The sequence below is a fragment of the Aphelocoma coerulescens genome, chromosome 20 (genome assembly GCF_041296385.1).
Source record: "Aphelocoma coerulescens isolate FSJ_1873_10779 chromosome 20, UR_Acoe_1.0, whole genome shotgun sequence".
NCBI classification, from domain to species: domain Eukaryota; kingdom Metazoa; phylum Chordata; class Aves; order Passeriformes; family Corvidae; genus Aphelocoma; species Aphelocoma coerulescens.
The window spans coordinates 2,939,724-2,958,587 of record NC_091033.1 but is presented as its reverse complement, the minus strand read 5'-3'; the positions used below and the strand labels follow the sequence as shown (position 1 = coordinate 2,958,587).

The 18,864-nt window shown below is 47.3% G+C and overlaps 1 protein-coding gene across 1 annotated transcript; it reads right to left on the bottom strand.

Moving 5' to 3' along the window:
• Positions 1-7,270: 7,270 nt before the first annotated feature.
• On the bottom strand, positions 7,271-18,438 carry EIF2S2 (eukaryotic translation initiation factor 2 subunit beta). Its single transcript, XM_069034161.1, has 9 exons — positions 18,304-18,438; positions 13,958-14,141; positions 12,944-13,047; positions 11,824-11,959; positions 11,462-11,562; positions 10,907-11,055; positions 10,042-10,098; positions 9,532-9,617; positions 7,271-8,875 (listed from the first exon to the last, which is right to left on the bottom strand). Exons 1-9 carry the CDS (start codon positions 18,316-18,318, stop codon positions 8,700-8,702), a joined length of 1,008 nt encoding a protein of 335 aa, XP_068890262.1. The 5' UTR covers positions 18,319-18,438; the 3' UTR covers positions 7,271-8,699.
• Positions 18,439-18,864: the final 426 nt, after the last annotated feature.

Below are 18,864 nucleotides of genomic sequence, written 5' to 3'. Positions count from 1 at the left end.
TGACCAAAACATCTGCATTCACAGGGGCTCTGGGATTTTCCCCTGGAGGCTTGGAAACTTCTTTGATGCAGGAGAGCAGGGGCCAAATCCTGGCCTTTAATCTCTGCATTTTTCACTTGTCCAGCTCATAACGGACTGGAAAAATCTGGCTGCTTTGCCAGTTTGCACAAGCCAGCAGTGCCAAAAACTGCTCCTTAAGCACAGTGTTGCTCTGGTTGGTACCAGAGTGGTGTCAGGAGGGACCAGCGACCACATGGGGAGAATCCCAGAATCCCAGAATGGCTGGGGTTGGAAAGAACCTTAAACATGATCTCTTCAGAACACCTTCCACTGGACCAGGTTTCTCCAAGGCCCATCCAACCTTGGTGGGTTCTTTGTGGCTGAGCCACCATCCAGCACTGGAGGGCAAAGCTGCCTGAGTTTATGGTGAGTCTGAGATGTTTGAACATCCATCTCTCCATGCATCCTGCCATCAGTCAGCAGTTCCCTTCAAGGTGAGGAAAGCAGCAGCATCAGACTGATGACTGGGTGTCTGTGGCTGGAAGGAGGAACAACAGGAGGGGAAAAAAAAAACCCAAAACCAAACCAAGTCAAACTGGCTCTCAAGAAGATGGAAATCAGCCCAACCTTCAGTCATGTTCCCAGCTCTGAGGTGCTGCAGTGCCTCAGGGGCTGGGGCTGGGTCACTCCACAGCCAAAGTCTCCCAGCAAACAACTGGTTTGATTTTGTTCATTATCTTGGGAGGAGAGCGAGGCACTGGGAGAGCTCTCAGGCCCCTGTAGGGGCAGCTCACTCCGCTCCTGGCTGTAGGTGGGGCCCCAAGGAAATGAGTTCTGGGGTTTTGGTGCTCACCGAGGTCTGTCTGTGATGGCGAAGAGAACCCACACGGAGAGGTGAGGGGGCAGCAGGGGGTGGGAAAGGGACACCCCTGACCCCTCCATGCACCCTTTGGGCCATAAAGCAGCTGCACAGCTCCCTGCTGGCTCCAGCAGGAGAGGAATGGGCAGCCAGGAGGGGTCACCCCTGCTCTGAGGGGCTTTCCCACAGACCCATTTAGGTTGGAAAAGCCCTCTAAGGCCACCCAGTCCAACTGACCCCAGCTCCACCAAGGCCATCACTGACCCACGTCCCCGAGTGCCACATCACCTCTTTTAAATCCCTGCAGGGATGGTGACTCCACCACTGCCCTGGGCAGCTGTTCCAATGCCTGACCACCCTTTCAGTGAAAATATTTTCCTTCATATCCAACCTAAACCTCCCCTGGCACAGCCTGAGGCCATTTCCTCTTGTCCTATCCCTTGATATCTGGGAAAAGAGACTGGCCCCCAGCCACATCCCATAAAGGAGGGAGATTCTCCTGAGCCCTGCTGGTGTTGCTAATGTCTTCACAATGTTTTTTATTGTTTTCTGTGGCAGTAGCCAGATTAAGTTCAAGCTGAGCTTTGACCCTTCTTATTTTCTCCCTGCATAGCCCTTGTAGTTGTCCTAAATTGCCTCCCTGTTCTTCCAAAAGTCATAAATTCTTTTTTCCTCAGTTCCAGATAGAAGTTAAACCAACCTGGTTTTCTTCCCCATCTCATCTTCTGGCTCATAGGCACAGCCAGCTCCTGGGCCTTTAGGGTTGGCCTGGCTAACAAAAAGATGTGTGGGGTTCTCCCCAAGGCCCTTTAAACATCCATGATGCAAAAAAGATGTGTCAGATTCCGTGAGCTTTTGAGTGAATGTAAAGGGTCCCACCCCATATGCACCCAACCTCCTTTTCCATGGTCCAGCATCCCCAAGGAGTTGCTCCCTGTAAATCCCCCCTGTCCTGCTGGCATGTGGGAGGACAAGGATTAGGCCAGTCCATTCTCTCCAGAACAACCCCACAGGCAACAATAAATTCAACATCTGCATAGTCTGAAGAAAAATGACCACCAGAAGCTGAGTAGCTCAACTGAACACACACCAGTTGCCACAGTGTGAGCTTGAAAAAAGCTTTTGTTAAAGACTTTCCCAACCACCCACAGAGGGGATGTCCCATTCCCAAGTGTCCTGGACCTCACCTGGCTTCTCACTTGGACTGCTCTGTTTGCTGCCATCCCATCAGTGGCAAAAGCAGCGTGGTCTTGGTTAGAAACAACCCCAAAGTCTCAGTGCCTGCTGCCTTGCCTGCACCTCTGCAAAGGAAACGGGAATGTCTGAGACTGGTGACACACTTGGGATGGGATGGATGGGATGGGATGGGATGGGATGGGATGGGATGGGATGGGATGGGATGGGATGGGATGGGATGGGATGGGATGGGATCAGCAGATGTGCAGGAAGTTTTGGTGCTCTGGTTCTCCCATGCTGGCCTGGGCAGGCATTAGAGCAGCAGAGCAGGGTTACTCCAGTCCCAAATGCTCCTTCCAGGTGCTTCTGGACACAATCAATCACTGGGGCCAAAATGCCTGCAGTCATGCATTGTCTGAGTCAGGAGATGCCACAAAAACCCTCACTGACTTTAGTAACTCCCATTAACTTTGATGAGCATCACAGTTCCAGGCCGTGCAGCACTTTGGGAACATTTCAGTTACTGCAGCTGTAACAGGACTGTTCTTTGGGGAATTTTTAAGAGCCAGTTGCTGTGTCTGTCACAGTGGTTGTATCCCTCCTGCATTGTCTTCTTGCTACCTGCAGGAGGTTCAATTCCCTCTTTTTCCTCTTATCAGTCAAGTTTTGCAAACATTTGGAGATGTAGTCGAGAACCCCACGGGTTCCTGGTGGAGTCTGTCCATCCTCTGGCAGGAAAACACCCTCGAGCCTTGCATGGGGACAGTGGTGCTGAAAGGACTCAGCCACAGGGGGAATGCTCTGCCTGCCCTGGACAGAGGGCAGGTGTCAGGATGGACACCCTGCACTGGCTCAGCAAGAACACGTCCAGTTCAGCACCTTCCATTGCCCAGATGTCCTCCCAGGCAGGGGATTGTTTCCTGACAGGCTGGCCCAGGCACGAGGGTGCAGAGCCCCAGCACTGCAAACACTCAGAGCTTCCTCCTGCTGGGTGAGCCCGAGCCAGGTGGGGTGAGGAGAGCAGGTCTGGCAGCTCAGCTGGGACATCCCCTCCTGCTCTGTGCCCCAGCTTGGCCCCTCCCTTCCTGCCCACACTGGCCAGAGCATTCCTGTGCTGAGTTGGCCCAGCTCAGGAGTGGCCACGGCATCTCCAGAGGGACAGAGGGGCTCCAGCCTCAGCACACTCCTCTTGATTCAAGCCACGGATTTTCTTGGCCAGGGGCAGGATTTAAAGGCCACCTCCTTATCCAGAACAAAGAGTAAAGGGAAAAAAAGTGCTTCAGCACACAGTTTAAATGAATTTTGGGGAAGTGGGGAAGGCCTCAAATTAAAAACAAGCTGCCATGTACAGAGTATTTGAGACTCCACAGGCAGCCCCAAGCAAGGGCCTTCCCTCAACAGCACCCACAGCCTCAAGCACAAATCACATCAGGAGAACCCCAGGGCTGCCTGCACAGCTGCTTCAGAAGAATAGAGAAAGCAACATCTCCTCCCCCTGTTGTCTGAGGGTGTTGGGGAGTGTGGGGACAAGGCAGCAAAGAAAAATGTTTTAAGCTTCATTTTAGATGAGCTCACATTTCTCAGAACTTATTTTATCACAGCCTTGGTGGGAAAAAGACAATTTTGGTGCTGAACAAAAGCAGCACAAGGCCTGCAGCAGGGTCTGAGGGCAATGAGCAGCAGAGGCATTTCAGTCCACAAAACAAGAAATGTAACTGCAAATTTATTTTGCATTTGCCTTCTGTGCCTTATTTTCAAAATTAATCACATCCAGCTTTCCTCCCTGTGTCACCACCTGACACTGGTGACAATCAGGGCACAAACTGCTTTGCCATCAGTCCCGCAGTCCTGCTCCCCCCCAGTGCAACGCTCTCACACTGAAGAAAGAAATACACCAAACTCATGGGATAATACCCAAAGCAGGGCTGGGGGCAGAAACAATTAATTTTAAAAGTGATGTGCTTTACTACAGAATGTAGAATTAAGGATGCTGGCTTCTGTTAGAAAATGCAAAACTTCTGTGAGTCCAGAGACCACTGTGGGAGATGCAATGGGCTGAAAAGAGAGGGAGGAAGGGATGTACCACACATTTCTGGTGGGTATTGGGCAGAAAAATGCTTCCCACCACAGAGGTAAAGAGGTAAAGTGTTTTATTTCAGAATTATGCAGGTGCTTGCAATATGCAAAAAGGAAAAAAGATGAACAGCAAGCTCAGGCAGCAAGGAGTGAGCCTGGGCTTATAGACAAGGGCAGAGGGAAGTGAGAAAGTGTTTTTCTTCCAGTGAGGAAAACCCAGTTCCTCAGGTCTGTTGGGCAGCAACACATTTCCAGGGCCAGCTGGAATTTCTAGTTCTGTGTAAGACCTGCTCCCATGGGCTTGGGGCAGACTGACAGACTGACAGCCACTGGGTATGGAGGATGTGTAGGAAGGCACAGGGTTATGCATGTGATACCTAAGGGAATGTTTATGTGGAGCTTATCTAAGTCCACGTATGGTGAAACACCTGCAGGAAAAGCAGCATTCAGGCTTTCTCTAAAAACTAAACACTGGCTGAACAGCCTCTGGAGGCGCTTCCCTGTCTTCATCACTGAAATAGATAAAATCATGAAAGGGCTGCAAACACCAAACTTCTTAGCCCAGGGACAGGTGAGGTCCCTTCAAAGGCTTGTCCAGGTGAGATAATGTGTTAAGGATCAGCAGCAGCCCTGGAACTTGTTTCTCTTTAGCAGGGTATTTCCCTGTAACATCTTCCTTGAAAAGCCTTTTTCCTCCTCCTGTCATGAGATCCTTTAAGCAACTGATCAGATCAGAGCAACCTTTCTGCTCCCTCAGCTCTCTGTGCTTGAGGGAAAGGACACAGGGAATTGTGCTCCTTTCTCTGCTATAGGATTTTACTGTTCACCCAAAATCCTTTTAGCTATTATCCCAAACTGGAGCCACTTGAGTTTTCCCAAGGTGCCCAAACCCCTGGAACCAGAGCAAGCTGTGAACTGCCAAATGTCCCTATAAATGCAGAGAGCAGAATGAGGAGCGAAGCCAGACAGATCCAGCCTAACCCTGGCTGCTCCCACGGCCATTGAGAGAATCCCACCCTCTGCAGACTCCAGAAGTGGGCACTGCTGCAAAAGCCTAGGAAAGGTTTTCCCCAGGACAGGCTTGTCCTGATCCCCCTGGGACCTGGGTCCTCTGCTACTCTGGCAACAAGGCACTGACCTTCCCCATGGCAGGAACAATTCAGAAACAGAAAATCCAGCAATTCCTTTAGGAGCTGGAGAGGCTTTGCAGTTTGCTCTCCGTCCAGCCTGAATCTGAACTGGCAAATTCTTGTGCAGCTGCTGATTTCTGTTCAACATCTATGTACACATCCTTCTCAAAGCCAGGCCTCTCACCTTCTTGGATACTATTCCAGTAACCTGGAGTAAACCTCTAGGGAAAAACTGAGCACAGGGGCAGAACGGAGAGCTGGAGAAATGTCATTTACAAGATGAACAGATAAATTCTAATGATTCTCAGCTGTCAGCATCACACTCAACTTCCCCTTTTCTTGACTTTCAGGAACTTCCTGCTGTTTCTATTCCTGTGCCTCCTCCACCAGCCACCACCACAGGTCTTTTCACCTGATTAAAGCTCAACACCCCCTGCAATTCATGACAAACCCTGTCCTGGTAGCAGCAGCTTTGAAAATCTGCTTTTTTCCTCTCCTTGCAGACAACCCCAGGTGCCCCAGTCTCCCTGAGAAGCTGTCCCAAACCAGGGATCTCAGGGTGAGGTGGCCAGTCCTGGATGCCACACTGCACAATCTCACAGGCCTGGGACCAACCAGAAACTCCCAGCTCTCAATGGAGGCATCTCATAAATGCTCCTCCTTTACACCAGTTGTGGTTACAAAAAGTGATTAAATTCTTGCTCTGGCCAGAAGCTCCCAGCAATGGAGTTTATTCTCACTGATTTTCATAGTAGCCACCAGTGATTGCAGCAGAACAGAAGCACAGGAACCCCAAGGCAGCTGATCCCACTGGATTTGTGCTGAATTAGGGAATGAGATGTTCCCATTACCCTGGTTACTGCAGGGATGTGAGCAAGGTCCTCAACCATTCAAGCTGCAACCACCTGACAGTGGAGATAAAAGCATGTCCTGGCAGAAGGGGGGGGATAAAGAGATTATTCTTCCAAGGCATCAGTAAATCTCAGGCTGACTGACCACAACAGCAATTCTCCTGTCTGGTTCTCCCAGCTCCTCCAGGGACAAGTCTCAGATGACTTTCTCTTGAATGTTCTGGGCTGGAAGGCATTTCACCTTCACTGCTGGGAAGGAACAGGCCTGCATTGCTCAGATTACTTGGATCAGGTGGAGAACTGGGCATGGCAAAAATCCATGGAGAGGAGCAGCTCAGCTCTTGGTCACCCAGGGCCTGTCAGTATCCAAAATCAGGCTCCCACACTTCCACACTGCCAATTTCCAGCTCAGAGAGAAAAAAACCATGGAGAACACAGCTCTGTCTCCAGAAAGATGTCTGCACACAGACCCAGGGCAACCACAGCTACCACCTCCTTCTTCCTCTGTTAAGAATACCATCCTTAATCTGTTTCTCACAGCCAGCTCAAGTAGAAACTCTTTTGCCTCTGAACACAACTGCACTTCAAACTCACATCAGCCTCCTAAGAGGCATTTGTGTTCATACAACACTTTTTCAATGTACTCTGGAAGTTTTTTCTAAGAAAAATAAAGCCCTACCAGTATCTGCTCCTAGACACAGACTTTTCCTGCATTAGGGAGGTCATTCCACAACAAGATCTGAGCCTACAGCTCAAGATGCTGCACTCAAATGTGTCATTAAAAGCCCTGAGGGTTTCATGCACAGACTCAAAGCACATCTACAAAATACACCTATGAAACTCTCCTGTGAGCCAGAGCTCACAGCTGAGAGATTAGAGCAATTATTTATTCCTTTATTAACTTGGATCTTTTTGATCCAATTTCACTAAATGGAACTTTTCATTTAAAGCACTGAAATACAGCACCAGCTCCAGGCCACACTGTATTTTTGAAATATGTTAAAGGTATTTGACCCAGGGAAAAACAAGCATTTTAGAACAAAGTACCATTGTTCTTGAACTATTTCAGGGTGTCCCACCAGCAAGCCACCAGAACAAAAAGGCAACTCGCACTTCTCCAAGGTATTACTCCCAACAGGAGACTCTTTGCCAGAGGAAGAAACAATACAACAATGATGTTACAAGAGGCACTGATCCTGGCTTTATTCACTTTAAGATACATCCAACATTGTTATAGCTCACTTGAAATTCAAAATGCTTTTAAGAAACCAACCATAAAACCTTGATTTTTCACCTTACAGTGCTGTCAAAGTTTTCAAATAGCAAGTGAGTGACTTCCCAGCAGTACTGTGCTCTGTGTTAACATACAAAGGTTAAAACTTAGTAGAAACCCTTCAAGTTGTGGTGTTTGCTGTATTGCCTTCAGAAGGACCAGTTCCTCTGTGGAGGAGGCTGCTCCCCTGACCTGCAGGGGTGGGTGCCGGGGGCCCTGAGCTGCTGCACCTTTCCCTCCCCCTGGGACATTCTGGCAATCAAGTGACAACTGTCCCCACTTCTGCAACCCAGGGGGGAACTTCACTCCCCATTTGCATCTTTGTACTCCCCAGCTGGAACAATTTCTACACAAAACCCAGCGAGGACAGCACCGGGTGTCCCCTCGAGGTCACTGACACTGCCAGCAGACAAAGGGCATGGGAAGATCCTGAAGCAAAAAGTGTTAATTTGGAACCCAAATTACTTGGCAGTGTCCCCTGCAAATTCGAGATTTATAGAAGACTGTATTGCAGCCACCATACAATGACATTTAGACCTACTATTTGTTTTTTGCTGCATTTAGATTCTTTTTAAAGTGATGAAGAGTGCAGGACTTCAGAAATATAAACGTTTCTCTATTAGAAATTGCAAAATTTAGTACTATGACACTATGAAAACTTACAGTACAGTTTATTGATTCTGTGTTAAGATTCAGCATCAATCTGGTGTCTGAACTCTCTCAGAGCTATTTTTGCCTAATTAAGCAGTACCAGCATGCCCTGAGCCCCTGTCTGTGCACAATGCACCCACAGCTGTACAAGCAGGAGCAGGGCTCGTGTTGGCCTGTCAGCCCTGGGACTCTGTGACTGGTTTCTCTGTTTCATGACAGCAGAACTAAAATAAGTCTGTTATGTAAAAGCAAAATAACCTTTATCTTAAAACTTCATTCTGGGTCTTGGACATAGCTCAGTGACATGATCTGCAGAACAACACGCCAACCATTCCCACCAGTGTTGGAAGAGGAAACTGAAGGAAAAATCCAAATCCAAGACACTCACTGTTATAGTATCTTTAATTTATCTCGTGTTTTACAGAAGTCTGAACGGATTAAAAAGCACCTCCTTTCCCATCACGCTCCTTACAGTTGGTAAAATATATTCAATGAGCAAATGTATGTGAACAGCTTGAGGATCTGCATCTTGCAAGGATTTCACAGACCAATCAATCAAAAGCCAAATTTCTTGTCGTTTTTACAGCCTTGCTTTAATACAATGGTAAATCCACTCCGATTGTAAACCTGTCCAGTCCCATCTCCCCAGAACACTTTGCCACCTCCAGTGTTGATGAGCAAACCTAGTTAGCTTTGGCACGGAGCTGTGCTCTCTTGCCTGTGACAGCCTGGAAGCCGGTTTTGATGCTGGCCACGGAGCAGCGGGAGTGGCAGGTCTCGCACTGCAGGAAGTATAACCTGGTGTCCTTCTGCAGGATGGTGTCGGGGGAGCGGCACGTGTGACAGGTGACATACTCCTCTGCGGGCAAGGAACGGGCAGTTAATCGAGCAGCAGCAGCTGTGGGACAGCTGTCTTGAAAAGCTGTTCAAACACACCTACTACCTCAAAGAGGCTGATTATGAAAACCTAAAAATGGCCCCTGGTTAACGAAGAGGATGTGGTACATCCTGCACTGACACGGGTGTTTGAAAATCAATAACCAGGACAGACTTCCCACTGATGTTGCCCGGGTTCCTCTGCTGAAGCAGCATTCCCAGGTGTCAGCAATGCTGGTACTGACACAGGAGGTCTGTGACACATAATCTGAGTCCTCTGACCAGCAGTGACACACACACACACACTGCATCTGTCAATTCATGGGTACAACAGACTGCAAAATCAACAATTACTGTTGTTGTTCAGAGTCCTCATCAAAGCCAAGATACAAAACTGAGATGAAAACAAGCAGTTCTCAAATGCTCTGTTTTCCTTGGCATGTTTTAGTGCAGGACTGAGTACAGCCCATGTGGCCCAACCATGGCAGAACCACCTGTATTTGCATTACTCCATGATAAAGGGAAGTTGTGGCTCCTCAGCCTTCTCCATGGTGGGCACACACCTGGGCCATACATGGGCTCCTGGGCACCACAAGGGGCCTGAGAGAAAGCTGGAGTGGGAAAGGAGGTTCTACTTACTGATATATCTTCTCAAGACATTTTCTATCTGTTTTTGCTGGAATCTTCCTTTGATTACCAGTTGGTTGTTACCATCTATTGAACCACTAATTGAAAAGAGAAAATTGATTATTTCATTTGCAGGTGTGAAGTGTTAAAACAAATCAGGAACATGAAGCAAGGTTAGGATGTGTTCTTCAAGAAAAGCACAGCCAGAATTACTTTGTGAGGGAAAAAAATGCAAAATTCTGAGGTATTTAGAGCTACTTCCTACAGGAAGTTTTGCCCAGGCACAACCCTCACCTGTTTATCTCATGGGAGTGAACAAGACCATTCCCTAGGACTTGGAAGACTTGGAAAGGAGGACTCTGTACCTCCTCACTAAAATGTTCTCTCCTCAATCACCCAGCACAGCACTGAAGTGCAGGGAACAAAAGCCCCATGTTCCAGACATGTATAAAGATCTAATCCCCAAAATGTTATATTTGATCAACACTGAGCCTAAGCACACCCACAGCCCAGCAGCCTTACCTTGTACCCAATTCTGCCAACAAAAATGCCAGGAGATGTTTTGGCTGACGATGTAATCTAAAAATAAAGTAAGGAAATGTTTAACCTTTCCCCTTCAGAGAAATTTGGTATTTATGCAGGACTGGCAGGATAAATCCAATTTAAGTTACCAAGTTTCAAAGGGAGCAGTGCCAGAGGGCCTGCACAATGACTGAGGACATTAAAAACCTCAAGAGTCCACACAAAAAAACCTCCCACCATCCCCACCAAACCAAACTCAATTACAGCAACTAGGGAACAGAAGTTTTCTATTAGAGATTTTTCATTCCAACTGTCCCATCCCCTGGAAAAATGTTAGTAGCTACCATTAAAAACTCCCTGGGTTTTCTGGCACATTTATGACACCCATCAGATCTGCATTCCCAGAAGTGCTCACAAAGAACAGAGCTGTCTTCACAAGATATAATTAAGACATAGATATCACTACAGAAAACAGTGGGAAAACACTACTGGAGTCCACATCATTTACTGAGAGAACAGTATTTGTAGTCAGCTCAAATTAGAAAGAACCTTTCCCACCCTTCTCCTCAAGGCTTGCACATAAGTAACACTGGTGACCCAACTTGATAGAAGCCAATGAACTCACCAAGTTTCAGCCCAAGAGCCCATGTACCATTTTCGTAATTTAAGTATAAAATTAGAAATTATCTCAATAAATTATTTTCAGAAATATCTTCTCACAGAGCAATGTAATGAGCTCTCTGACTGAAATAGCTTCCACTCCTGGTTTGCCACAGCCACTTGCCAGAAAACACTGCCTTCAACACAGGAGCACAGAGCAGTGTATCCATCTGCTATTCCTGGGAAATCCAAAGAGGAAACTTACAATTTGCAGATATCTGTGAAGTTGACAAAAGATGTTTTCTTGGTCCCTACTCTCACAACCTGCGGGGGCTTCATGACGAATTTCCGCTTCTCTCCAGCCACCATGTCCGGGTTCTTTTCCCGCATGATATTAAAAACTCTATTGAGCAACTGCAAAAGAAGGGATTCACACCCACGTGAGCATTTTCCATGTCTCAAAGTACCTCACCTCTAAAAGCCACCTGCAACAGCATTCACAGTGAATAGCAGAGTACCTTTGCCTAAGAGCATTTCCCCACCTGCTTCAGAACACACTTAAAATGTTCTGATAAATTCAAAATCCCAACACTGTTTCCCCACGGATTTGCTCTGCCCATGGCAGAGGTGTTTGAACTATGACCAGTATTGCCCCATATGAAAATGACTGTGACAGAAGACATGCTTTGTTAGCTGTCTGCTAATGAGCTTCTGACTGCAAGTCCTTTACTCTGAAGTTAGAAATAGGAAATACGAGCATAAGGCTCTACTGATGCAGATGAACATAGCAAATATGTTTTAAAAGTCTCTGGAACATTACCTCATCATATGTGTAGTCCCTTTCTGAGCCTGCCCACGCAGGTCCTGACTGAAGGCTAAAAGAAATGCCATCATCTTTTTTGCTATCTTCATCCTCAAATGCTGTAAAGAAAGTTTTTGGGGATTCATTAAGAAACATTCTTTAACCTCATGCTTATACGAAATAAAATTCCACTAAGATGTGGACGCAGGTCTCCTCTGTTTGTCAACAGGGGACACCAGCACTCATGGGAAATTTATACAGTGCTTTTAAAGAATACTTTTCTGACAAATTCTGGAACTAAAAAGGCACTTGAACAGAACTTATTCACATACAAGGTAGACTACATTTCACTTTCAACATCTCACTGAGCTAGGTTATACCTTCATCCTTTTCCATTATCTCATCTTCATCTGGAAACTTCACATTCTTCTTTTTCTTCTTTTTATTGCCCAGCATGATATCAAGGTCATCTTCAGGTTCTACTGTCTCTGGCACATCTCCTTCAATTTTCAGCTCCTGAAAAGAAGTAAGACTGTAGTTTATCCAGTGTTAAACACAGACCTCCACTGCACAGCATCAGAACTAATACCAGCTGCACACTAGAGCTGAATACAGGTAACATCCACCACAGCCCTGGAACCCAACAGGTAAGAATGGAATTCCAGCATGTTCAAGAGAGCCCTGTACTGCTGCCATGAGCAGGGCCAGATTTGCACTTTCTGGCTTAACTTCTGGCTAGCCAGGAACAAGGTCAGGCTATACTTAAGGGCAGCAGCCATCTGAGGGCAGGAGGGAACAAAACACCCTTCGTGGCAGGCAGTAAGGGAAAGCAAAGCTGTGCTACTCCAGTTTGCTATCACAGTTCTGCACACTGAAAGAACACAGAGCAAGTATTTTGTCTTCTGGGGTAGATCAGAGGAACGTTTTCTCCCCCAAAAGGCAGAATCTGAAGAGGAGGTTTATACATAACGTAACATTTCTCTGTCCTCTTGCTCTCTGGGCTTGCCAGTTACACTGACATGTGATACAAAAACACTACTTGGAATAAAACTTGAGAAGAGTAAAAATATCTTGTACACCTTCAGGAACACAGCACAGTAGCCAATCCTTTCTAAAGAAAACACCAGAGGGAAAACAGATTTCTTGGCAGATATGTGCACTTTATTTGAAGGGCTGGCCTTTAGAGGACTGTTCTGTGTGTGGCTTCTGACATCCAGTTACCTCTCCAACCCCAAAAGACAACTAACCTTGAGGTTAACCAACCCTTCCTACACACTGCTGTATTTTTGCTCTTTGTGCAGAGCAGGCAGGTTTTTCCACTTCTGGACAAAAAGCCCAGGCAGGAGCAACACGTTCATCAAAAAAAATGAAAGACACGTAAAGTTTAATTATGAACTGCATTAAGACACAATGACAGACTTGAAACAACTCCTGCACTGCTAAACTCAAGAAAATGAAAGCAAGAGAGTTTTCAGCCATAGTCAAGTTATGTAAACAAACCTTTACACCTTCTTCTGCTTCGTCTATATCAAATATCTTTTTTGTTTTTTTCTTCTTTTTCTTTTGATTGAAGAAGTTTAAATCATCCAAGTCATCTGTTGTATCTAAAGAACAAAGGATTGCCTAAAGAAGTGTAACTGCAGAAACAGTTCAGACATTAAGGTTTCTAATTTACATCCAAACCTTTAAAACATTACAGTAAGACATGAGCAACAATCTGTAACCCCTGTGGATATCCTTCAGGTTTTGAAGGGAACATTCCCCGCTGCCCCCAAATACTGTTTTAGTTTCTGCATCTTCTAACTGTGTCTTTTGATTCTTTAAATGTTTAATCTTTCTTTCAGCTGTACAAGATAAATTAGTCACTTTTGTCATTAGATATGCTTGGACAAAAAAAAAGAGAAGAGAACTGTAGGAGGAAGGTACAGTTTCTTTGGTCTATAGCAGGAGCCAATTTTATCAACAAACGGATTTAAGTTAATGGCACTCTCTGAATTAGATTATCTTGAAATGACATTGGCCTCAATTTAAAAAGCAAGATTTTATACACAATCACACACTTACTTCCTGAAAGATTCCAAAGAACACTCTGATTATAACATTCAGAATTGTCCAAAAACTAGAAACTCCTTTAACCGTGTTTCTGTTATTCACACTATTGCTTAATTGTTCAAATGATGAAGAGCCATATTTGTGGAATTATTGCAACAACTGCACGTGGAAGATTTAAAACTCCACACTATTTTAGAGAGTCTCTTTCCACTGCCTCACACAAAAGACTGTTTGAGTCAGAAAAATGGAAATTACATTAGCCTCTGGGAACTTGGTGATGTCTGTGAATGTGATGCCAAGCAGGAGGGCAATCTGCCCTCCAAACAAGCACCACAGATTACTCACAAATCTCCAAACAAACCGGAGCTCTGACATTGTACTCTGGGATGCCAAATTCTTGAAACAGGCCTTGTAGTCTCAAAACAGCACCTTTGAGAGTTTATCTACATGGATTCACTTTACCTTTCTTCCTGCTGTCTTCTTCATCTGCTTCAACATCTTTGTCTTCTGTTGGCTCTGGTTCAACTTCCTTTGTTTCTGATTGCTGAGTCTCTTCCATTTGTGTGTCCCCTCCTCCTTCCTCATCCAGCATGAAGGGCTTCTTCTTTTTCTTCTTCTTCTTGCTCATAGTAGGATCGAAAATCATCTGTAAAAGTCAAGAGTTCCTTAGCAGCTCAATAATCACCCCTCATTTAATAACACTCTTCCCAAACTGGTCCTCAGCTTCAACCTCAACTGTGTCAATTACAAGGGAAAACTGACAGAGATCACAGCTTCTGCTGCTCTTCCTGTAGTCCAAGTTTCCTGCCATCTACTTATTAGTGCAGCTGAAAATATGTTAAAGCCATGACTCTCTGACAGACTGGCTACCATCTCTATTTTATGACCATTGTGGACTCCAATTTTGCAGTAATACAGCACCACCCAACAGCAGAAGAAAATTTAACCCCACCAAAGCACTCAGTCCAATCACACATCACTTCCACTTGTGAGACACATTCATTCCCAGATTTATTAAAGGCAAGATTTGCCAACTGTCTTGACAAGAACAGTCTGGATGAGGGGGAAACCTAGAAGGGGCTGGTGATACAGCAAGACCTGCATCAGCTCTGAACACCGTGAAATGGCAAAGGTCTCATCCTTATCCCTCCCCAGAGGTGAGAAACTGAACCTCAGACACCAAGTGATTAGAAGCTGTTAATGAGCTCTTTAGCCAGCAAAGCAGCTTAATTCTCCTTGTCTGACTGTGAAGAAGGCACTAACCCCAGACTCACTTTTAACCTATTCATCATCTGCAGACCTGAGGGATTTTTTCCAACACATTAAGGCCTTTTGTTTCACTTCAGACACAGGCTGACATCCCAGCTGTTGGTCAGTTTGTTACACACATCTGCCTGGACTGTCACACCATAGCATATGTTAAAGACAACAATTTTAGACACTTTTTCCAATGTTTTTTATCCAGTAATGGAAGAATGTTCTCACAGAGTTGTAGTTCACCATCATGAACACCCTCACTCAGGAAAGGACCAGCACTTCATCAAGAAGCAGTTCTCCAACTTCCTGCTCAGCTACACCCTGAAGTCTGCTGGTTGCCCTCTCCCCACAATGCAACCTTTCTTTGCACTTCTCATTCTCCTACACATGCTATTCTTGTGATATTCTTCCCATTTTCTGAAACACACGTTTCATAAAGGCTCTACTAAAGGCAGCAAACTGCTCATATGGGTGTCTGAAGCACAACATCCCCAAAGCCTGCACACACACGGGACACTGAGGCTTTCAAACTGCTGAAGTGTGTCTTTAGTTGCACACGCTGTGCTGGAATGACCTTCAAAGGAGTTCTGCCAGAGGGCTTTCCTCTGTTGCTTCCTTAGATAGTGGTGTGAATCACACTGCTGTAATGCACAGAAATCACAGTATGTCCAACTGGTTACACATCTGCTTCCTCCTGGTCCTCCCCAGCCTGCTGGGACAGCAGGAAAGCTGCCTGCATGGGCACAGTCCATAGCCTTGGGAACAAGCACAAGTGGCTGACTCATTTCCATGAAGATGCTCTTCAAGATGCTGGAGAGGTTTTTATTCTCTCATGTGAAACAAACCTAAGATCATGCCTTGATTGGATGTAATAGTTTCTAAGAAGAAACCAGCCCCCCTTGCCCCAAATCACTCTCTTTGTGAAGGAAAAGACATCTGAACCACCATAAAGGATCTCTTGTGCCTACAGAGTGTCTGCAGCCTAACCACACTGAACTGAACACACCCAGACAACTCCTGGATGCAGGAGACTGGTTTTCAGCATTAAACCCAGGGGGCCTTGAGCAGGGCCACCCCAGCCAGGCAGGGCAAGCCAGGCTTCTGCACACCAACACCTACTCAGAACACATCACACTCCACAACCTGAGGAGGAGGCCTAAGCCTGAAATAATTTGTTCACCAAGGGCTTCAACAAGTACTCAGCAGGAGCCTTAGGTCACATTTGCTTTAACAAGTCATGACATAAATGAACCAGCCTGATAACCCGGCTGTTCGTGTTCTGGCTTTCTGAGGTAGGTGTTTCCAAATTTTCTTTATTCCTTTTCTCTGCTCAGCACATTGGCTTAGTCCAAACTTTATGATACCATTTAAGCTCTGACAAACTACAAAGCTGCAGGTTTTCTACTGAAAGAACTGCAGCCTCCAGTACAAACACAACAAACCTGGATGCTTCTCCTGTGTGAAAAAAAGTTATAAATTCCTGTCCCGTTTCTGCTCTCAGAGCCAAATTCCCATATGGGGTTTTCTCCTCTGTAGACCACATGGCTCCTTCTCACATCCATCTCCATATAGCTGCTCCTTACTTCAAGTGCCTACACAGTCAAAATCCCAACTTACAGAAAATTAGCAAGTGAACAGAGGGGGGAGAAACACAATCACTTTCATAGACCAAATGCAACTCAAGACTGAATTCAATGATCCTCTGAACTGCTGTGACAGTGGCAAATGGCAGGGATTCCAACAGAAGTCACAAATAAATCCCATTTCCTTAGTCTGAATAAACACAGGCATGTCTAGGAAGCAGACATCACCCCTGCCCTCATCAAGTTAGTTCAGGTGTCCTTACACTACACTGACTTATGTCTATGGTGAGATGCAAAATTACTAAGATCAAGCAGCACTCAAATTTTCTGGCTACTCAAAGCACAGCACTCTCTAGTATTATTGCCTGAAGCTTCACAAAATTGCAGGATTCAAAGAACTTTCAGATCTTCAGTAGGATTATGTACATTGCAGGATTTTTAATAAAGTGAACAGACATTAACAGACTACCTCCCCTCACAAAATGAGCCTGTGCTGCCCCTGCTGTGCCTCAGCTCTGGGCACGTTCCCACCAACGAGTTTCATTCACACACAGCTCTGAAAATTTTAAGCTGCAGTTCAACACAACGAAGTTCTTACCATCTATCCCAGTCTGCACGTGTCTTCACCCTCCTCAACTTCACAGGCTTTAAAAAGTTTCACCAACTTTACATCAGTATTAAAGTATTTGGCTCCCAACAACCAGAGCCACATAAGTTCTGGAAGGCACCTGCACTCACACTCATACCAAAGCCTGAAGAACAGTGACAGCTCAACTGTGCTATCTGCCATCATTTTTATTCTCTGTCATGCCCAGAGGTGGAACTTCACTGCAGATCCCAGGAATGATCCCAATGTCAAATTAATTCACTGTGCAAGAAAACCAGTTTTACTGAATACAAACTATATTCAAACCAGGACACTCCATGAACTCGTCCCTGGCCCTGTGATCACCTGCGTCAGAAAGCACCTGATGCAAGCATTCATGAGTGCAGAGAACAGCCCAGACATGAGAACTGCAGCTCCCATGACACATTTAGGCACAAAAATGCAACGTATTTATTCTAGATGTTAAAGCCGCTGAGTGGGTCAGTCACAGCTCCTACTATAGTAAGTCATAATTACACCAGTTCTTTATGATGTAGGACAAGCCTGTCTCCAAGGCTTGAGTGACCACCTTGCTCTGAAGGAAACAAGACACAAGGTATTTAAAACAACACCAGAGAGAACATACAAGGCCAGAAGCAGCCATCTCCTGGATCCAGCCAGGGCAGCTTCCCACGAGCTACACCAGCCCGATAAGCACCTCACACACGGAAAACTCTCCTTTTCCCCATGAGAGCAATGGAAATGAGGCCACTAAAGTTGCCAACGCACGGCACTTAGAACAATTGAAAAATTTTTTAGACACGGATGTATCAACTTCCCTGGTACTGGGCCTAGACAAACACCACCAGATCCGGAAAACGTGAAGTTATTATTTGTTCAGATGTTGCTATTCAGCTCTCAAGGTTAAAACCCAAGCTAGTAAAGCTCCATGAAGCGAGTGGTAACTGCCTAAACGCTGCGTTTCGCTAAATAGCGCAGAACACGACGGAGAATCGGTGGCGGGGCCATCTGTCTCCCTCTCCGGCGTCTCCGTGCCAGGGGCGGGCGCCGGCAGCACACTGGGAGCTCCCGGAGAGCTCCAGGCCTTCCCAGGACTCGCGGCCCCGGCACACACCCGCGGGCCCGGCGGGGCTCCTGCGCCCCCCGCGCTGCCTCAGCCCCGGCCCGGCGGGACCCCCGCCCGTCCCGGCCCCTAGCCCTGCCCCGGCCCCTAGCCCTGCCCCGGCCCCGCGCAGGGCGGAGGCCGCACTCGCCGCGGGCCTCAGGCCCGGCGCCCACATGGCGGCGGCCCCGGCGCGGCGCAGCCACCGGCCGCGGCTCTCCCGCGGGTGGTGGTGGCGGTAGTGGCCGGCGGGTCTCACCTCGTCGCCGGACATGTCTGCGGCCGGGCGGGGCCGCGGGCCGGAGGGGCCGGGGTCGGTCGGTGCCGCGGGGTCAGTCCGTGCTCGGCTCTTGCATCAGCGCCGCGCGCCCGCCCCGCCCCGCCCCGCGCCTGCGCGCGCCCGCCGCGCCGCCTCGCGCGACTTGCGGCGTTCCCGCGCTGCGCACGCGCCAGGCGGCGGCGGGATCGCTGAGGGCGGCGCTGGGGGGCGGGGAACGGAGCTCCTGCCGTGTGCGGGATGCCAGCACGGATCGTCCTGGAAGGGACTGCGGTGCGGCATCTGGTCCGAACTCCCGGCTCCGGCAGGGCCGTCCCAGAGCACATCGCACGGGATTGCGTCCAGACGATCCTGGAATATCACTAGTGAGGGAGACTCCACACCCTCTCTGGACAGTCTGTTCAGTGCTCGGTCACTGCACAGGAAAGAATTTCTTCCTCCTGTCCAGGTTGGAACTTCCTGGGCTCAGACCCTGCCCGTTGCTCTGGTGCCATTGCTGGGCCCCGGAGCAGAGCCCGGGCCCTGCCCTGAGCCCTCCCTGCA

Coding starts and splice junctions, on each gene's coding strand:
- EIF2S2 (XM_069034161.1), bottom strand. Junction 13,048..13,957: donor AGAAGACAGCAGGAAGAAAG/GTAAAGTGAATC, acceptor TTTGTTCTTTAG/ATACAACAGATGACTTGGAT. Junction 8,876..9,531: donor TGTCTTGAGAAGATATATCA/GTAAGTAGAACC, acceptor CCTTGCCCGCAG/AGGAGTATGTCACCTGTCAC.